The 17,861-nt window shown below is 38.3% G+C and overlaps 5 protein-coding genes across 5 annotated transcripts; 3 read left to right on the forward strand and 2 right to left on the reverse strand.

Moving 5' to 3' along the window:
* Nucleotides 1-1,387: 1,387 nt before the first annotated feature.
* LOC141837251 (transcription factor MYB30-like) lies at nt 1,388-2,329 on the forward strand. The gene is made up of 3 exons (XM_074724690.1): nt 1,388-1,554; nt 1,641-1,770; nt 1,900-2,329. Exons 1-3 carry the CDS (start codon nt 1,422-1,424, stop codon nt 2,327-2,329), a joined length of 693 nt encoding a protein of 230 aa, XP_074580791.1. The 5' UTR covers nt 1,388-1,421.
* Nucleotides 2,330-3,015: 686 nt separating this feature from the next.
* LOC141840099 (malate dehydrogenase) lies at nt 3,016-7,087 on the reverse strand. The gene is made up of 7 exons (XM_074727992.1): nt 7,000-7,087; nt 4,843-5,001; nt 4,588-4,763; nt 4,181-4,458; nt 3,945-4,080; nt 3,757-3,868; nt 3,016-3,273 (listed from the first exon to the last, which is right to left on the reverse strand). The coding sequence occupies exons 1-7, from the start codon at nt 7,040-7,042 to the stop codon at nt 3,179-3,181; spliced, it is 999 nt and encodes a 332-aa protein (XP_074584093.1). The 5' UTR covers nt 7,043-7,087; the 3' UTR covers nt 3,016-3,178.
* Nucleotides 7,088-7,553: 466 nt separating this feature from the next.
* On the reverse strand, nt 7,554-13,427 carry LOC141841082 (putative E3 ubiquitin-protein ligase LUL2). The gene is made up of 3 exons (XM_074729207.1): nt 12,684-13,427; nt 8,705-9,203; nt 7,554-8,022 (listed from the first exon to the last, which is right to left on the reverse strand). Exons 1-3 carry the CDS (start codon nt 13,235-13,237, stop codon nt 7,876-7,878), a joined length of 1,200 nt encoding a protein of 399 aa, XP_074585308.1. The 5' UTR covers nt 13,238-13,427; the 3' UTR covers nt 7,554-7,875.
* A 340-nt stretch (nt 13,428-13,767) lies between these two features.
* Nucleotides 13,768-14,434, forward strand: LOC141841650 (uncharacterized). Its single transcript, XM_074729833.1, has one exon. The coding sequence runs from the start codon at nt 13,943-13,945 to the stop codon at nt 14,360-14,362; it is 420 nt and encodes a 139-aa protein (XP_074585934.1). The 5' UTR covers nt 13,768-13,942; the 3' UTR covers nt 14,363-14,434.
* A 2,187-nt stretch (nt 14,435-16,621) lies between these two features.
* Nucleotides 16,622-17,803, forward strand: LOC141842379 (transcription factor MYB3-like). Its single transcript, XM_074730590.1, has 3 exons — nt 16,622-16,796; nt 16,895-17,024; nt 17,309-17,803. Exons 1-3 carry the CDS (start codon nt 16,622-16,624, stop codon nt 17,655-17,657), a joined length of 654 nt encoding a protein of 217 aa, XP_074586691.1. The 3' UTR covers nt 17,658-17,803.
* Nucleotides 17,804-17,861: the final 58 nt, after the last annotated feature.

Below are 17,861 nucleotides of genomic sequence, written 5' to 3' on the forward strand. Positions count from 1 at the left end.
TTTATAAAAATAATATTTAATAAAAATTTATATAAATAATAATAATTAAAAATTTTAGGATGGATTATAGCAGAGGACGTACCTAGCTAGCTAATGCGCTCCGTCTCTGATTCTATGAATCAATAAAAAAAAAATCATTGTATTCACATATCCGTACATTCTTCTGTAATTATGCTCACATACCCGTACATTCTTTTTTTTTTTCTGTAATTATGCAACTTGTAGTAATCATATATATGCTAATTAATAACTTTTCTAATAGCCAAGCCATTAAACATTTTACTAATGGAAAATAACGCTGTTCTTTGTTGACTTATGTTTGATTGCAACAACTCGTACATAATCTATCCTTCTCTACTTTTCTTCAACCACCTTCCAACGTATATATATATATATATATATATATATATATATATTGTCTTTTTGTTGAACTTTCTAACATATACGAATATTGTATAATTCATATAGAATCTTAATGCAGTTTTCTTCATGAACTATATATTAATTAATATGGTATAAATGTATCATATTTTGCATGTGATATATATAAGTGTATTATATTTTACACATACTTTTATAAGACAAATATATAATAGTTTGCATGTGATATGTTATATATATACTTTTATGAGACAAATGTATATTATACATATATATAGTATGCATGTGATACATGCATGCTCGTAGGATACAAAATGTATATTATATTTTGCATGCTTGTTTTTATATAATATGTCTTTGCAATGGGCAGCTTTTAATATTTCTTTTGGGGTGTTAAATTAATGCTAATGCAAAAAAACTTTTATAATTTTAAATAGTTTTAAAATTTAGAGAAACAATTATAAAAAAATTCAAATTCAAATTTTAAATAAGTTAAATATTTTGGAGGTCAATTGTTAAGTATTGATATAATTAAGTTGTGATTAAAGGAAGATTTTTGATTCAATTGACTTGACTTTATCTTAAAAACCTAAGAACTTTTAAAACTTATTCAATTATTTTTCTACAAATATATAAATAAATATATATTTATTTAAAAAAATATTAACACTTCATTACTCCATTAATTAGTTCACACCACCCTTGTCTGACATGGTCTTATTCAACATAAGTTAATTTTGTATTGACATGGTCTCAGTCTCAGCCCTCTTAAACTGACCAGCTCAACTGTTTCATTAATATGAACGACGATTAATATGCCTATCATTTAATCGCAAACTCAACGAAGAACATTCCAACTCCTTACTTCCTTCCTTCCGATCTCTATGAAAGTTCTCAGAAGCAACTTCTTGTCCAGTGATTCCCGTTCCGCGTATATGAAACCAGAAATCCCTATATATGTGTGTGTGTGTGTGCAGTGAAAGAGAGAAGAGTAGCTAGTGAGGAAGACGTACAACAAACTAAGAACAACAGGGTAGAAGATGGTGAGAGCTCCTTGCTGTGAGAAGACAGGTCTGAATAAGGGGCAATGGACTCCAGAGGAGGACCAGGTTTTAGTGGAGCACATCATGAGGTTTGGCCATGGCAACTGGCGAGCTCTGCCCAAACAAGCCGGTGAGAATCATGCATATTATATTCCTTCCAAATTCGAGCACACTGTATATATAATCTTTAATTTTGGTTGCTGCTTGATCGATCAGGGTTGCTGAGGTGCGGGAAGAGCTGCAGGCTCCGCTGGATGAACTACCTGCGGCCTGACATCAAGCGAGGAAGCTTCAGCGAGGAAGAAGAGGAGACCATCGTTCGACTGCATCGGATGCTCGGCAACAGGTTAATTAATTAATTAATTGATTTATATTTAATTAATTAGCTAGCTTCGATATATCGGTTTTTGAGTTGTGATTAATATAATCTTTCATGCATGCGACTGATTTGGATTGGATTGGATGTGCGCGTCAGGTGGTCTGCTATCGCGAAGAAGTTGCCCGGAAGGACGGACAATGAGATTAAGAACGTGTGGCACACCCATTTGAAGAAGAAGAAGCTCGTCACGAGCCCAAACACGCCAGTACCAGAGAAGCCAGAGGAGTCAGAGGACAAGGAAAGGGTGGTGGTGGACACTGTATCACCTGAACAGACCTCGAGCAATGACTACTTCGTCTCTTCCTGTGCGAGTGTTAGTGAGTCAGATCAGATGGAGGAGGGGTTGTGGTTGGAGGCGTTGCCTGAAGAATTCTCAGCGATAGGATCAGGAATAATGCCTCAAGATGCAAGTCACCTGTTCAACTTGTGCGATAATGGCGACGACGATATGGAGTTTTGGCGAGCAATATTTGTGAGAGCTCAAGGGGATCTAACACAACTCTCAAAAGGCCAATGTATCTTTTGAACTTCTGTATATATATATATATATATATATGCATCACCCTGAATTTTCTTCCAGTTTGTGGTAATCATCAAAGCGATTCTTTCTCTCCAAGAGAAAAGTTGAATTTGATTTTTCTGAGGAAAGAAATGATCCTGTTCTGGCATTAAACATATTGCTGCAAACGTTAAAAGCTTGTGCAATTAGTAAAGATTGAACTGTGTGAGAGAGAATTCAAGATTGAACGTTAAGAAAGTTTCTTTCATAAATATTAAATCTTATGGCTGACAGTGACAGAGATATTCCAACAAGTGGAAACCTTTGTCATTAATTACCTTTGTCAAGGCAGTGTGAGTGTGACACATGAAGAATTTATATTTATATGTAGAATTAAATATAATATCTGAGTGAATAATTAGTAAATAATGCGGCGCAAAGCTTTCTCCACAGCAGATAGGACGACCGATGAAGTCAACTACAGCGCTTGTGCAAGCGAACACTAGATCATAATATAGTACTAAATCCATTCAAATTCCTATAAACGTCAACCATGACGAATGAATTATACTCGGAACAGGTGCAGTAGTAGAATCATAATCACCAGATAATACTGTCAGTCACTGTGACTCAGAAATTAACGCAGAAATACCACAGGAAGAATCAGTAGAAGCTTGGAATTGCATGACTACTGTTATGCATAGCTCAGGAAATAGAGTTCAAAGTCTTCTTCTCACTGAATAAAATACGAAAAGCAGATTTAGATGACAAGCGTTGCCGAACACAGCAGCGATGTTATGCTGAAATAAGACAAAATTCATTGGGGGCTACCCAAATGAGTGAATTTATTTAAACAAACCCAATCTGGCAGTTAATTTAGGAAAGACACGAATATGCGAGAGCCTTCTCCTCGGTCAACTCCTCTGCAGTTGCATCCAGCTTCTTCCTTGAAAATTCATCTACGGAAAGTCCTGTCAAAATTGCAAGTAGAAACAAACATCAATCAAAAAAGTCTCACAATGTTTTACAAGAAATAGTTTCGAAACAATAAACGTTATAAAAACATTTCAAGAAGGCAAAATCATCACTAATTCAAAAACGTCGAGATCTCTTTAAGAGAGGAAAATATACTCAAGATATGTAGATCACTTCGGTCTAAGCAGTATCATTTAGTCTGCAAACATTTTTCATTGTTATACCTCAACTAAAATAGAAATAGCATCTTGTCACCTCTTTAAACAAGAAAGTCAAGTGATGTTTGCAAAAGCTTACTATCATTATTTCCAGATGATCATCTAATTGCAACTGGAAAGATAGATCAGAGGACGTGCCAGAAGACAGTGTATTAAAGATTGAATTGATTGAAATCAGTACTAGTACATTGAACTAGTTGATCATTCTTTCATTCAGTCTGAGCACATATTTGTCTAGGTTGTTCTCACACGGTTACATACCTTGGACAATGGTCCATTCGCCATCTTTGCATGTGACAGGGAAAGAATATATCAAACCGGCTGGTACATTGTATGAACCATCAGAATAGACACCCATAGAAACCCATGTTCCCTGCACAAGAATAGGAAAGATTTGAGACAGTTTAGCACAAGTAGCATGAATTTTAAATACAGAACACAAAAATAACCTCGGGTGTCCCAAGAACCCAATCGCGAATGTGATCACAGGCAGAGCTGGCAGCAGATAGAGCACTAGAAAGCTTTCTTGCTTTGATGATTGCAGCACCACGTTGTTGCACCGTTGTGATGAATTCCCCCTTGAGCCTGTGACAACAGGATGTGGATGATAAGCAAGTTTAACGTCAAAAGTGTAGAGTAATCAAACTTGCAAACACAAAAATAAATTTGCATATTATTTCCCTACCATTCATCATCAGAAACAAGCTCACGGGCAGATTTTTCTCCACTTGGTGTCTTAACAGTTGCATGACTTACATCAGGATACTGAGTAGAAGAATGATTCCCCCAAATGATAACATTCTTAATATCACTAACTTGAACATTTAATCGTTCAGAAATCTGTCCTAGTGCCCTGTTATGATCTAGTCTTGTCAGACAAGTGATATTCTTTGCTGGAATAGATGGAGCAAACTCTTTCAGGATAAGAGCATTAGTGTTTGCAGGATTGGCAACAACAAGCACCTAAAACAGCATCAAGCATTGTTGTCAAATTAGTGGAAAAGAAACCTTACATTAGTTCGATATCAACCTGATGATTTCTAATTGGTCATACAAGAAACGAAATAGGACAAGAGTTGTACTAAATCCAACCTTGCAATTGGGAGCAGCATGTGATTCTAAAGCTGAAGCTTGAGACTTATAGATGGAAACATTTTTTGACATCACATCCTTTCTCTCCATTCCTTCTTTCCGTGGGAAACCACCAACCATAACAGCTATGTTGACTCCGGTGCAAGCCTCCACAACATCAGTTGTGGCAACGACACCTAAAATGTCGTTGCTAGAATTTTTAGCAAAAGAACTAAGGATATACACAGGCATTGCTAAGAGAACTATTGGAAATACCCTTAAGAAGAGGAAATGCAGCATCAACTAGCTCCATCTTTACTCCATTAAGAGCTTCTGCAGCAGGAGGAATGTCAAGCATGTGCAAGATAACAGGCTGGTCTGAGCCAAGCATCACTCCCCTAGCAATCATAGGCACAAGTGCATATCCAATTTGGCCTACAAGTAAAGAAAAATCATTCTCCTTTTGACTTTTGAAATCGAAATGTTTAAACAAATGAAGCAAAAGACCAGTAGTATTAAAAAAGAATATTCGACACTAACATACTAGAAGACAGATCATTCATGTTGGTCACGCAACAAGACCATTTGGATAATTGAACAAAATCTATAAAAAGTATAGTTCCAACTCAACTACAAGAAACTGGAACAAAAGGTAACTGATTTATTTTTTTTGTCTCCGTGTGATTGCTCTTGAACTCATTTTAACATTTGCACAAGTTAATTGAACAAAATTACTATCCAAAGCTTATTTTTAAAAGAAAGACAAACAACACAGGAAATATGATCAAGTAGATTAACAGTTATGATTCTCAGAAAATATGAGGAACAAAAACGAGTAAGACAGCAAACCATAGTTGAGTCCATTCTAAGCACAAAGTCAAGCAGGAACTAAATTGTGCAAATGTGGAGAATGCTTTTAGTATTTGAGAAAAAGGAAAATTTTCATGACAGTATAGAAGAATCTAATAACCACACATAAGCTCTAAAACATGTTCATTCAAGCCGATCATAATCTTAGTTTTCAACCAAATTACCTTGTATAGGCAAGATAAGTTTCCAACAAAAGATCAGAATTGAAATTTATTGAGAAGACAACCTAGAAAGGTTGACTTAGTAAAACAAAAAACTAGAATGCTGACAGCATAACCATGAATTTTATTTTTTGATAAACTTGTGCAATGTAATCAACATCGTCATGTATTGATCCACAGATCTAACCACACGGCAATGAAAAAAATGCAAGTCATCAGTCTCTTACAGGGGTGATTTCCCATCTAAGTCAAAGAATGAAAGGCAGGACGCCAAGAACTTTCTCTCATTTTCTCAGTAACAGCTATGCTCACATATAATTAATTGCATGTTGCAATCAGACATTGTACAGTCAAACAAGTATTTCAAAAATGGGAGCAGCTGGATCAAGTGCAACTCGACAATAAAAGATTGAAGAAAAACCAGAACATGAAAACTATCATTCAAATGGGACTAGTCTGGCCAACCAAAAAATTCACAAATCCTAAGAGTTAAGCTTTCTTGTGCTGAAATGGAGAGGACTAAGGATAAGTCTAATCTAACCTAGATGCAGAAGTTGTAGGTAGTGAGGATGGAATTGCTGACTCTAGAAATGACTTATTAATTGATAAGTAGCATAGCAAAGCTAGAAGATGCCACCCGGCAGGAGGATTTCAGCTTGATGCTATAACAACGCATTTTTCCTCATTGAAAGCGGAAAGTTGAATCACAAGGCGCAAAACAGAACTATCAAAAGCCATTCACCCGAATCTCGCTGCTAAGGAAAAACTACCAGCTTCTTCAAGTTACAAAACCCTCCTTTACTATAACCTCCCTCACCCCTACCAATCTATGTCTTAGATCTGGAGTCAGAACTCAAAAAGGACAGAAAGGGAACTAGGGTCCTAAAAGGCTCCCTCACTCGATCAAATAGAGATTACCTTCTACGAAATGTCTCAGGAAAGGCAGAAGGAATTGAACGGTACCTCAAAATTGACCTAGATATTAGAACATCCTGTAAAAAATCACTGAAAATATAGAGGAAGAACGATCAACATCAGATTTACAGATAGAAAATCAGAAATCCATCTAACACCCCGATCTACTACATAAAAACTATCAAGAAACCTAAACCGTCACATTCACAAGATCACCGAAGGAAACAGAAACAAGAAATAAGGTCAAAACTCCCCATGCTCACGGATGAGAGATCGGGAACCTATCAAACAATGGATCCGATACTTATGATGGATAGATCAAACAATTAAAGCCTATGCGTGAAATAAGACCTCGATCCGCTTCATTACCAAAATCATAAAAGCACGGAAACAAAGATCAAAGCCGCACAGGCTATCCCCGACATCGAAAACGTAGCAAACACGCAGATCAACCAACAACACGACAATCTGGAATAGAGCTCGATACCTGCAGCGCCGGTGACGAGAACTCGAACGGGATTCTTAGCCATTGAGAGAGCGGAAGGCGAGCCGGCGACTTTGTGGGTAAGAAAGAAAGGATGAGCCTGGCAGTGACTGTCCGTGAGCGACTTAAATAGGAGATCAATTAGGTATTGGATGATGCCATCGACGCGATCTGACCGTCCATCTGGTGCACGACTAACAGTGCGGTTTTCTTTAATTTATAAATAAAATAAAACAATTGATAAATTAACATTTCTTTAATTTGACTCAAATTAATTTCATTTCATTTCATTTAATTCGATTTAGTATTTCAACTTTGTGCAAAAGAGCTTTAGCTGGAAGAGATTCTTCGTAACTTTGCCAAAAGTTTTGTTCACCTGTAACGATCTTGCACAACCATCCTGCTAGATATCTAAATGACTAAATCGAAATGGCTGGCCTTCGAATACCATGATATCCTTCTCGCTCGTTCACACCTTCATGTCTAAGTATTATAAAACAAGTTTGGAACATGAAAATCATAAGTCTTCCCACATATCGAATAACCGTGACCCCTGCTTGTACATCACAAGAGAGAAATATTTGGCTTTATGATCGAAAATGGTGAAGGCACTGCACCTCAGTCCAGTCTCATCCACCATAAGAACCAAACAGAGACAATTGTCTTCTCTTTTCATGTTTGCATGCATTTCAACCCAACTAAACACCAGAAAGAAACGACATTAAAATGGGACGAAAGATACATCTTTAAAATATCCGGCACAGGATACCTCGTTCGAGCTGCAGTTTGAAAGAATATACACATCTGAAATGGCTCCCTAGGCAATGCAATGCCTCAAAGAAGTTGTTGATCGTGTCATGGCCAGTCCATGAACACTCTCTAGCAAACGCCCTGTGATTCCTGTTGCTGTTGCTGCTCGGCGCTGTTATTGATCTTGATCTCCAGCAGCCGCTCCACTGGCTGCCTGCAGATCGGGCAACGATTGGTTTGGAACCTAAGAATCTTTGCACATTCACTGCACATGCACTGCAACAAAGCCATGAACAACATTTTGTTAAGATTCAGGAGCAGGGTTTTGTTTGATAGATGGCAACCGAGCTAACGTATCGATTGGATGCCATAATAGCTAGTGTTTTGAAAACGGGTTCAGACCAGCCGGTTCAACCAGCTATAACCTGGGAACCACAGGCTAATAATAAAACTGCATGATATTGCATGATTCTGGAACATGCATCGACATAGAAAATAAAGATGCTTTAGTAGTTCTCACGAAAGTATTGTGATCATTTTGTTTACAAGAAACTAAGCAATATTATGATGTGAGTAAATTCACCCTCCATTCAAAGGCCTACAGATTGGACCATGTAGATCAAATCCTTTCTACAATAGCAGTACTGTTGATCAAGTGGTCGTGAATCAATCAACGACCACACCCCTTTTCATAGTTCATTTGATACCACAAGGTAAATCATTCGTTAAGGGAGCAGGTCAGGTGTAAAATATATAAAGCATACTAGACTTGCGAAAAACAAAAAGCCTACAAAAGAAATTCAGAAGTACCTTACTAAACTTATCCATTTCAACTTGAATAGTTAACTAACCATCAAGACATTCAAAATTGAGAGTTACCTTCAATCATTACCATGTTTATTTTCCAGAAAATTATAAAGAAGAATGGATAAATATAAGAATATGAGATATTGCTTACCATGTGTCTGCAAGGGAGAACAGTGGTATCACGTGGCTCAGAAAGACAAATCACACATTCTTTTCCTGGGTCATTGCCATCAACATCATTCTCAACCGAGTTCCCTATGCCATAAATCTCCTGCAGCTCATATCTGGTTTGATTCACCCATAGTATCTGCTTGGCCACACGAACCTGATACTCACCGTTCTCTTTCTTCTCAAAGAAAGCCTGAGTGATCTGTGAGTTAGGAGTTTCTAGCTTCTGGTCCTCACCAACTGGCTCTTGATTGTTTGATGGACAAGCTTCTGCTTTTACTGCCAGCGGATAAATATCAAGTTCTCCTCCCTTCATCAAATTGGCCTCGTTGAACATTGAGAAGTTGATTCCTGTCCCACACGGTTGCCTGAACTTCTGACCCAAACCTTCCTTGAAAGATACTGTTACCGGTTGAAGTAAATCCTTTGTCGGAGTCAGGTTACATTCAGAACCTTCTTTTGCAAAGAAGACCACAGTGATGCTGTTTGAAGAATGCATAAAAGCATCAGATTCAGTTAGATGTAGTAATATATAAACTTTCAACTGAAACCAAACAAGAGGATATGCATTTTATGGGTACCAGACTGTAGAACCAAGAGACCAAGATCACAATAAGTGCACATCCAATTCCGTTAAGATGGCTGGGGTTGTCAGGGCCAGATTCGTATTCTGATAGAGGAATAGCAAATTTAGGCATGTCTCATCAGGATCCATCGGTCAGTTGGGACTCAAGAAATTGTGTTTGGTTCCAATAACACAAACCAGATATCTAGTTGCTATTCAACATTGAGGCCGAGTGATAAATCAAGCCAATTTGAATTCCAAGAGCCATAGGTGGTCTTGACAAGTTCTAATTGGGTTGCAAGCAACTATGAACAATTTCAAGCAATCTCACAAATGATCTTTTACTCATTTGTGCTTGATTCTAATTGTTTTGGCATTTTTTAGTCTATTAAGAAATTGCATCTATAATCATTGTAAATCCTAGACAATTTCATATGTGATAATCTCCATCTATTATCATGTGTATCAGAAATTCACATGATTGAAGAAGGCAACAAAAAATTGCACAAATCATCAAACACGTACTGCATCCAATGAAACAAATACAAGCATGAACACCATTAGCAAAAATTAAATAACTCCAATTCCAAGTAAAAAAGCTTCTGAAAAAAAGGTAGTATACTTAGATTATTTGAAATCATAACGAGAATCAATTTAGCAAATTTGTGAATCCGCGAATCACATCTAATTGTGAACTTTAAGATTTAGGATAAAAAAAAAATGCACATTAGCTTTCAACAATCCTCTCAAAATAACTCTGTCTTAGAATATAGAATATAATGTAATATCCGTTAAGAGCATAATATGCTTGATGTTATATAGTTTAATATTAATATAATATTTCACTATAATAATAATCCCAATTTATAATAAATACTATCATGTTATTATTAATGAACAATATCAAATTACATAATAATTAATATATTAAACAAAATGTATATCTATTAAGAGCATAATATGATAACGTTATACAGTGTTATTAATATAATTTTTTAGTACAATAGTAATACAAGTTTGTGTAAATACTATGATATTATTAATGAATAATACAAAATCAAATAATAATCAACAGATTAAATAATGTTATATTATTACTATTATAAAATTAACAAGTATTAAATACAATCAAAGTATTAGAACTGTTAATTAATGATTAATATTTATTTATCAATTTAATAATACCTTAAAAATCCTAAGAAATTGGACTAACCTAGGTTTCTATTAATTTCTAAACCTCTGTGTCTGCATCACCCACCCTGTCTTTAGCTAACGTTCATAGCTTATTATTAGCATCCAGAAGAAAGGTTATTGAACCTCCTCTCCTATAGTAAGCCATATGTCAACTTTCTCTCAACCTTCATATAGCCTCTAAGGCAGCATACTCTGAACCAATTAGGACAACATAGAACCTCCTCGTTCACTTTACTTAAAGGTGAAAGCAATAAGGGAGATGGAAAGATGACGTTGCCTCCTTGCTAACTCACCTTTGTTGTCTAACTCCTTGCACCAAGGAGAAGAAGTTGAGGACAAAAAAGGCGAAGCACTAAACATGATGGAAAAAGAACACATTTGAACTATAATGATATAGCATATATAATAAATGAGATATACAGCAAATCTTTGTTATATTGACTCAAATATGAGTATCTAACGCGGGGTATGGACCTAAGTACTTTTTAAAAATTATTTCCAACTAATCGATCAAATGTTTGTTGAGTGTCCACTCTGAGTGTTGGTGTTGAATAGGTAAATGTACTTGTGGTCACGGGTTTAAGTTGCGGAAACAACCTCTTGCAACATAAGGTAAAACTACGTATAATAAATCTAATGTGGTTCGACTCTTTCTTAGGACCCTGCATGGACGGGAGATTCGTGCACCGGACGGCCCTTTACTCACTAGGCTTAAATCCAACAACTCAAACTATAGTCAAATAATCATTTTGATAACTAAGATAAACAGATCCATGTTTGCTTGTATGGTTTTTAATTTTCCAGATTCTTAACATAATTTTTTACTATCAATCTAAATTCGCACTTAAGCCTCTACTGACAGAGTACATTAAATTTTTAAATGAATGTTATCAATACATAAAAATTTAAAATCCATAGCCTACTCTATAAGAAGACTAAAAGGCATCCACCTGCTTTGGATAAAATAATAGAATCATCAAAATAGTGTTAAAACAAACTTCCTTACAAATTGCAACCACTATAAACCTAGAAAACTGAAAGAAACAACTTAAAACAGGTTATCTTTCAGCCACTCTTAAATGACTCTTATTTTTAAGTGTTTGACTATTTAAATTCCACATTTCCCTAACTAATCATGGCCTCATCTTCTTCGGACTCTGATAGAAGTCATATCAACCGTGTAGATTAATATGAGGTCACAATAGTCTATGTCATGGGAATGCAATAGGGCAATAAGACAACACATCCACTTATTGGTACACCATAAAATCTATGATCAAAACCTAGAATTGAAGAATTTTTATCTATGAATCAAACAAATAAGTGTGTAACTAAATACAAAGGCATCACTTCAAAGGCTAACGTGACCTGTGATAAATGTTTTATGGAGGAAAACATAAAATACTTTGCAACAATGGAACAAAACTTTCTAAACATTAAACATTACTTCACATAAAACCACCATTCTATAATTGATTTTGACTTGATAATATCAAATAATGTTTCCTAAGTTTAGTGGAAATTGTGAAAATACTAAAAGTAATAAAGAACAAAGAAAACATTGAGACAATATTTTCAAAAGTGTACATTTTCCTACATCACTGAGTTGTAAGCATTCCTTGTTTGCTTGGATATGGAAAATAACTAGCAATGATTTTTAGGATGGAATACTGTATTATAATCATCCAAAAACATGTCAATGTTGCACTTAAACACATCAACATCCATTACAAAAAATAGTTGTTCATTAATCTATAAATGTATATGAGCTTCAATGTTGCTTAGACCGGTTCATATTTGATAAGATCACCCCTTTTGCATAAAAATATTACTGCTGCAGAGAGACAGTTTGTTGAAATAGTATGGAGTTGGAACTCATATTGGAGAATTCTAGATGAATAAACCCAAGTCAGAGCAAGCAAATGATTAACAAGCGTTTGTTATGATTATCAGTTATCTAGCAACACCTGACAAAATAAAATGAAATTACGCTAAGAAATTTTCTTTGTACAACGACCTCTGCAGAAAAGAGTTTACTTTGAACTAGTCAATCTATCATGTGAGACGTAGAAATAAGAATAATAAAAGGAGAACACGAAGTCAGAGCAAAGTGAAAATTTTTGAATCACGTAAGGAAGCCAGAAGCAGACATATATATGTTCTAGAAAGAAATCCTCTAATAAATGGACAAGAAAGGGATCACCTGCCAGCGACGGTGGCGTCGAAGGAAAATGCAACAAGGAAACAATCAGGATTCTGCTCATCGGGCTCAACCTTGAGGGTCTCTTTATTGATATTAACATCGTTCCTGATGGTAACGGCCTTCTGATGTTCAACATAAGGAGGCGGAAGGGGAGGAGGACCGCAGGGCGCCGGATACCTCCCGCCACCCACCCACCCCAGATGATGGGGTGGGTGCTCCCCGTGAGGCCCAGCGACTCCGCGGTGGTGATGATCGAACGGCGCAGGGAGAGGCACCGGCGTCGCCATCGGCGGAGGCGGGTAGTACCCGTACGGGTAGTACTGCGGCGGGTTCGGATTAGGGTACTGCGGCGGGTAAGGAGTCGCGGCGGCGAACACGTAGCGGTTGGCAGTCACCTCCATCGGCTGCTGCTGCTGCTGCGGCGCCGGCGGCGTCTGGGGCGGAGACGGGGCGACGCCGAACGGAGCCTGGTGGTGATGGTGATGGTGGTGAGGGCCCGAGGCCCTCCTCCGACCGCCGCCGACGCCATTACCGCTGCTCCCGGCGTTCCCCATCCGATGCACGACCGGAATCCGGCGGAGAAATCCGGAGAAATCGCCGGGATCCAACAGAGGCGTCTCCCGACGACACCGAGATGAGATCTCGGGAACAATTTGGACGGCAATTTGGGGGATTTCTTGTGCGGAAAGAAAAGCGAGGACGAGAACCTCCTCTTTTTGGGAGGGGGCACAGCATAATGGAAGGCAGCGTACAACTCCACCAAAACGAGAAACCTTTTCCCACAAAGATCCATCATCTATCCTAATTCACATAAAACTCCTATCTTTAGATCTAAAATTCTTATCGGGTAAAAATAAAAAAGTGCACCTTATTATTATTTATTTAATTGTTCTTATCTTTAACATCATTTTCTATCTGCCACGTGGCCGATGCCGTGCTGAGTAGGTTTAGTACGTGGCACTTTGATGCTGAGAGAAATAATTAAAAGTTTGGAACAGCTCGTTTACAGTGAAGAAAGAAAGCTCTCGCTGTCCTTCAATGGCCGCAGGCCTCGTGGCTCGGCTCTGTTCGCTGAGCAGAATCCATGCCCCACGTCGAACTCAGCGTCAATCGCCATTAAATGCCTCGCGAATGGAGGCCTTCCATCTGTCTCGAACTCTCTCCGTCTTCTCCGCCTCCAATAATCGTCGTCGGTGAAGAGGAAGCGAATTAAGAGAAGCGCGCGGCGCCGTCTCCTCTGTTTTCCTCTGCGTCCGCTCATGGCGTACGATCCGCGAAGAGGCTACTCCTCCTCTGCTCTCGTGGAGGGCTTCACGCTGTCGCCTCTCCCCTACCCCGTCCTGCTCGTCCTGCTCATGGTGCTCCTGCTCCTCGGCCTCTCCTGGTTCTTCGACTACGAGACCTTCGTGGAGGAGGCGGAGGAGCAGATGAGTTGGCTCCTGCTGCTCCTCCCCGTCCTCCTCGTCTTCCTCATCCGCTGGGTGTCCTCCATGGAGAGCATGGATGAGGCCTTCTACGGGGCGTTCTTCCCCGGCCACCACCGCCGGAGGGGGTACTACGACTACGGCGGCCGGTCGGAGGACGGAGGAAGCTCGCCGTGGGCGATCGCCCTCGTCGTCGTCGTGCTGCTCGTCATGGTGTACTTCCAGTCTGGTTTTCAGGAGATGTGGGGCCCTTAAATTCTCTCTGTATTTTTTTTTCTCTCTTCGCACTGTAAATTAATTGTATATTATTAGAAAAAATCTGAAATATTTTCATCTCGCTCCCGTGATTTTCAATATTTTCTCAATTAGTCCTTGATCATTAGACTAACCCAACATCAACCAGACCCACTACTTGGGCCTATCCGGCCCACTACTTGGGCCAATTACTTGGGCCTGGGAAAGTCAAGGTGACCTAACTCAATCTAGCATAGTCAAACAAATAAGTAGGCTTGATTCCATCGGTACTATCTGGCCACACAAGACCCAACCCAAGCTCGATCATGTCGGTTCATGCCGAGAATGGTATAGTCCGATTGTTGTCCTCATGAATAATAAATTGTGATTTGTAGTCATGATCACCAAAAGCTTAGTGCACTTGGCTAGATATCACGATAAAAGGATGCAATTGAATGGAACATTGTTTTTCAAAAATATTATATTATAATTATACCATAAAATTAAATTCTAATAGAAGCCAATTTTAACAGTGAGAAGATAAAAAAAATTGGGCCAATCCAAATTGGGCCTATCCGGCCCACTACTTGGGCCTGGGGAAGTCAAGGTGACCTAACTCAATCTAGCTTGGTCGAACAAATAAGTAAGCTTGATTCGAGTCAACTCAACATGAAAAATCTCGACCGAGTTCAACTGGCTCAAATATCGATCGACGAACATATTACGACAGTGAAGTAGTTCGATCCAACAAGATAATGGATACATGTGTTAATTACCTTAAATCCTACCATAAACATCCAATACGGAACCTTAACCTTCACTAGCGCAACTGAAAGTGTAGTCAAACTCAAGCAAAATCAGTATTTGGAAAGATCCATGCGATCGAATTAGAGTTCGGCCGTAATCATGGATCTCTAGCAGTATGGTGAAACTCTTATACTTATCCAACCGAAAGTCTTGGAGGTCTGGTTGGACCAACAGACGAGCTGAGCCATGGATGATTCTTAGGAAGAAAGGTAGATGCTTAACAGCTTAAGTACTGCACAATTCTACACCAACAAGTCTTTTGGGACTTGTAGGGCTTGTAGGAGTGGCTTGGCTTGTATCAACCACTCGGGAAAATCGGGCTGTATCGACCGGTTTAGTAAACTATAATCTCGACATGCAAATTGATCTACAAATTAGCTCTAAGACGACGATGGCATAAACATATATTATATTAAAAATTAATAATCATTGTATAAATTATAATGCATAAGTAGAGTTACAATTACAAATCAGCTTGAGTATTATACGATCGATAAACAAGTTAATTTTGTTAAAAATCTTAAATTCGTACAAAATAAAAATGTGAGGTCTTATAATTAATAATCAAAGAAATTAAAAAAATAAGGCTAAAACTTGAGTTTGTGAAAGATTGGAGGTTGATTTGATAAAAGTGGCCGACATCAACTGTCTGCGTCATTGTCCTTGTTTTTTTTCCTTTTTTGTACATTATTTTTTGTGTTTCCCAAAATCGTCCCTACTTGACACTGTAAGTTTATGGTGGCCCCAAAAACAAAAATATGCCACTTCATTAATCAGAATACAGACAAAAAAAAACAATTGTCCCTTGTACTTTTTCATTTTGTTTTTATATTTTAATTTGACGTCACTCTTCTATTTTATTTAATGTTAAATGGTATTAGTTAAGTGGTCCATATTAATAAAAGTTGATGGATAAATAAATGTTTGTTTTTTCAAGTGAGGACCTCAAATTTCTCATATTGGGCCATCTACCAACCAACCAAAAATTTAAAAAAAAAACTAAATTGTTCCTCAACTAACTCTGCTTCATGCGCTTCACCTAACTTATCTTATACAGTATCTTCTCAGTTCACGAGCAATACATAAATCTGCATCGTCACTAAAAAACAAAAGGCCTGGATGAAAAAAAACTATCAAAAAAAGCTGCAGAGGGCCACACTTTATCAGAAAAACCAAATCCACACCACATGAACTTATTCTCAGTGATCAGTGAAGCATCATTAATGGATTCGTCCAGCAATCTCTCACCAACCTTTCCTCTTCGATCTCCTCTCTTTTCTTTGGGCAGTAGATAGAGACTGCAGGGTTTACTGCAGAGTAGAAACTAAGAACAGTCTCCGTCGTGCGTGCATGCATGCATACATGGCCCCATGCAACACTGTTTGTCTCTGATACGTTATATATGTGCAGGGGTGCTGGCAGGGACAGTACAAGAGTTTTTCTAAGGGAGAAGGTTCCTGCGCATTTAAGTTAATGAAGACGGCGAAGAGGAAGGAGGAGAGGGAGGCGAAGAGCAGGAGGAAGAAGAAAGGGGTGGTGAGCGTGGTGGTGAACAAAGGAGCGTGGACTGCGGAGGAGGATCGCAAGCTGGCGGAGTACGTCAAGTGCCATGGCGAAAAGAACTGGAGAACCCTTCCTGCTAAAGCCGGTACTACTGATCATTAACCTAATTTCTTTCCACTTTAATTTGCTCATCATCATCATCATCATCATCTTCTTCTTCTTCTTCGTTATGTATGTACGTAGGGCTGAAGAGATGTGGCAAGAGCTGCAGGTTGAGGTGGCTGAACTATTTGAGGCCGGGCATTAAGAGAGGGAACATCACCGACGAGGAAGAGGATCTTATCATTCGACTTCATAATCTTCTCGGCAACAGGTCAGTCTTTCTTCTTTTTTTTTTAAAAAAAAAAATCTTATTTTTGTTGATTTTATATTTATATTATTTCTACGCCACGTGACTCCCACAACACTGCTTCTCGTTCTCTTCGATCCCGACAACCACGCGTGATCCGAAAAGATGTGTGCCGATTCAAACGATGGATCTCCGATTGGATTTTTTTTACCATATTCGTTCCTTTCTACCAGTTAAATCTATGGGAAATTTAGTAATTTAAAATATGTTTATATATATGATTATATAAAAGTATTAATGGCATGCAGATGGTCGTTGATTGCTAGAAGATTGCCCGGACGAACGGACAACGAAATCAAGAACCACTGGAATACTCACTTGAGCAGAAGATCGATGTCCATCGACGACCTCAACCTCAAGATGAACAGTCAAAAAGTAGTCTTGAGCCCACGAGTCGTCGATGCTCCTCCTGATCATCTCGATCTGCAACGCTTTGAGCTCGGCGACGAGGAGCAACTATTCGACCTGATGATGATGTCGAGCCATGAGATTAGTGATCTTAATTACGATCTTAATTGTGAGTTTGGTAGGTGGATGGACGACGACATCGACTTGTTTGGCTGGGGAACCAGTTACGCACAGGCAGCAGTGTGGTAGGATCGATGGCGAAGTGGGATTGGGGATACACCGGCCATATAATTAACTAATTAGCAGGTTAAAATGATTAATCTTAACTAATTAACAGTCATTTGTGGTTAATCACTGTTGGTATATTTGTTGTTGTTGAAGTAATATTGTGCACTAGGAGGATAGTAGAATAATTTTGGGGAACCATGCAGAGTGAGCTTTGACTACTTGTAA

This window comes from Curcuma longa, chromosome 11, assembly GCF_044706935.1.
Source record: "Curcuma longa cultivar G26 ecotype Majalengka, Jawa Barat chromosome 11, ITB_CL_G26_1.1, whole genome shotgun sequence".
Lineage (NCBI taxonomy): Eukaryota > Viridiplantae > Streptophyta > Magnoliopsida > Zingiberales > Zingiberaceae > Curcuma > Curcuma longa.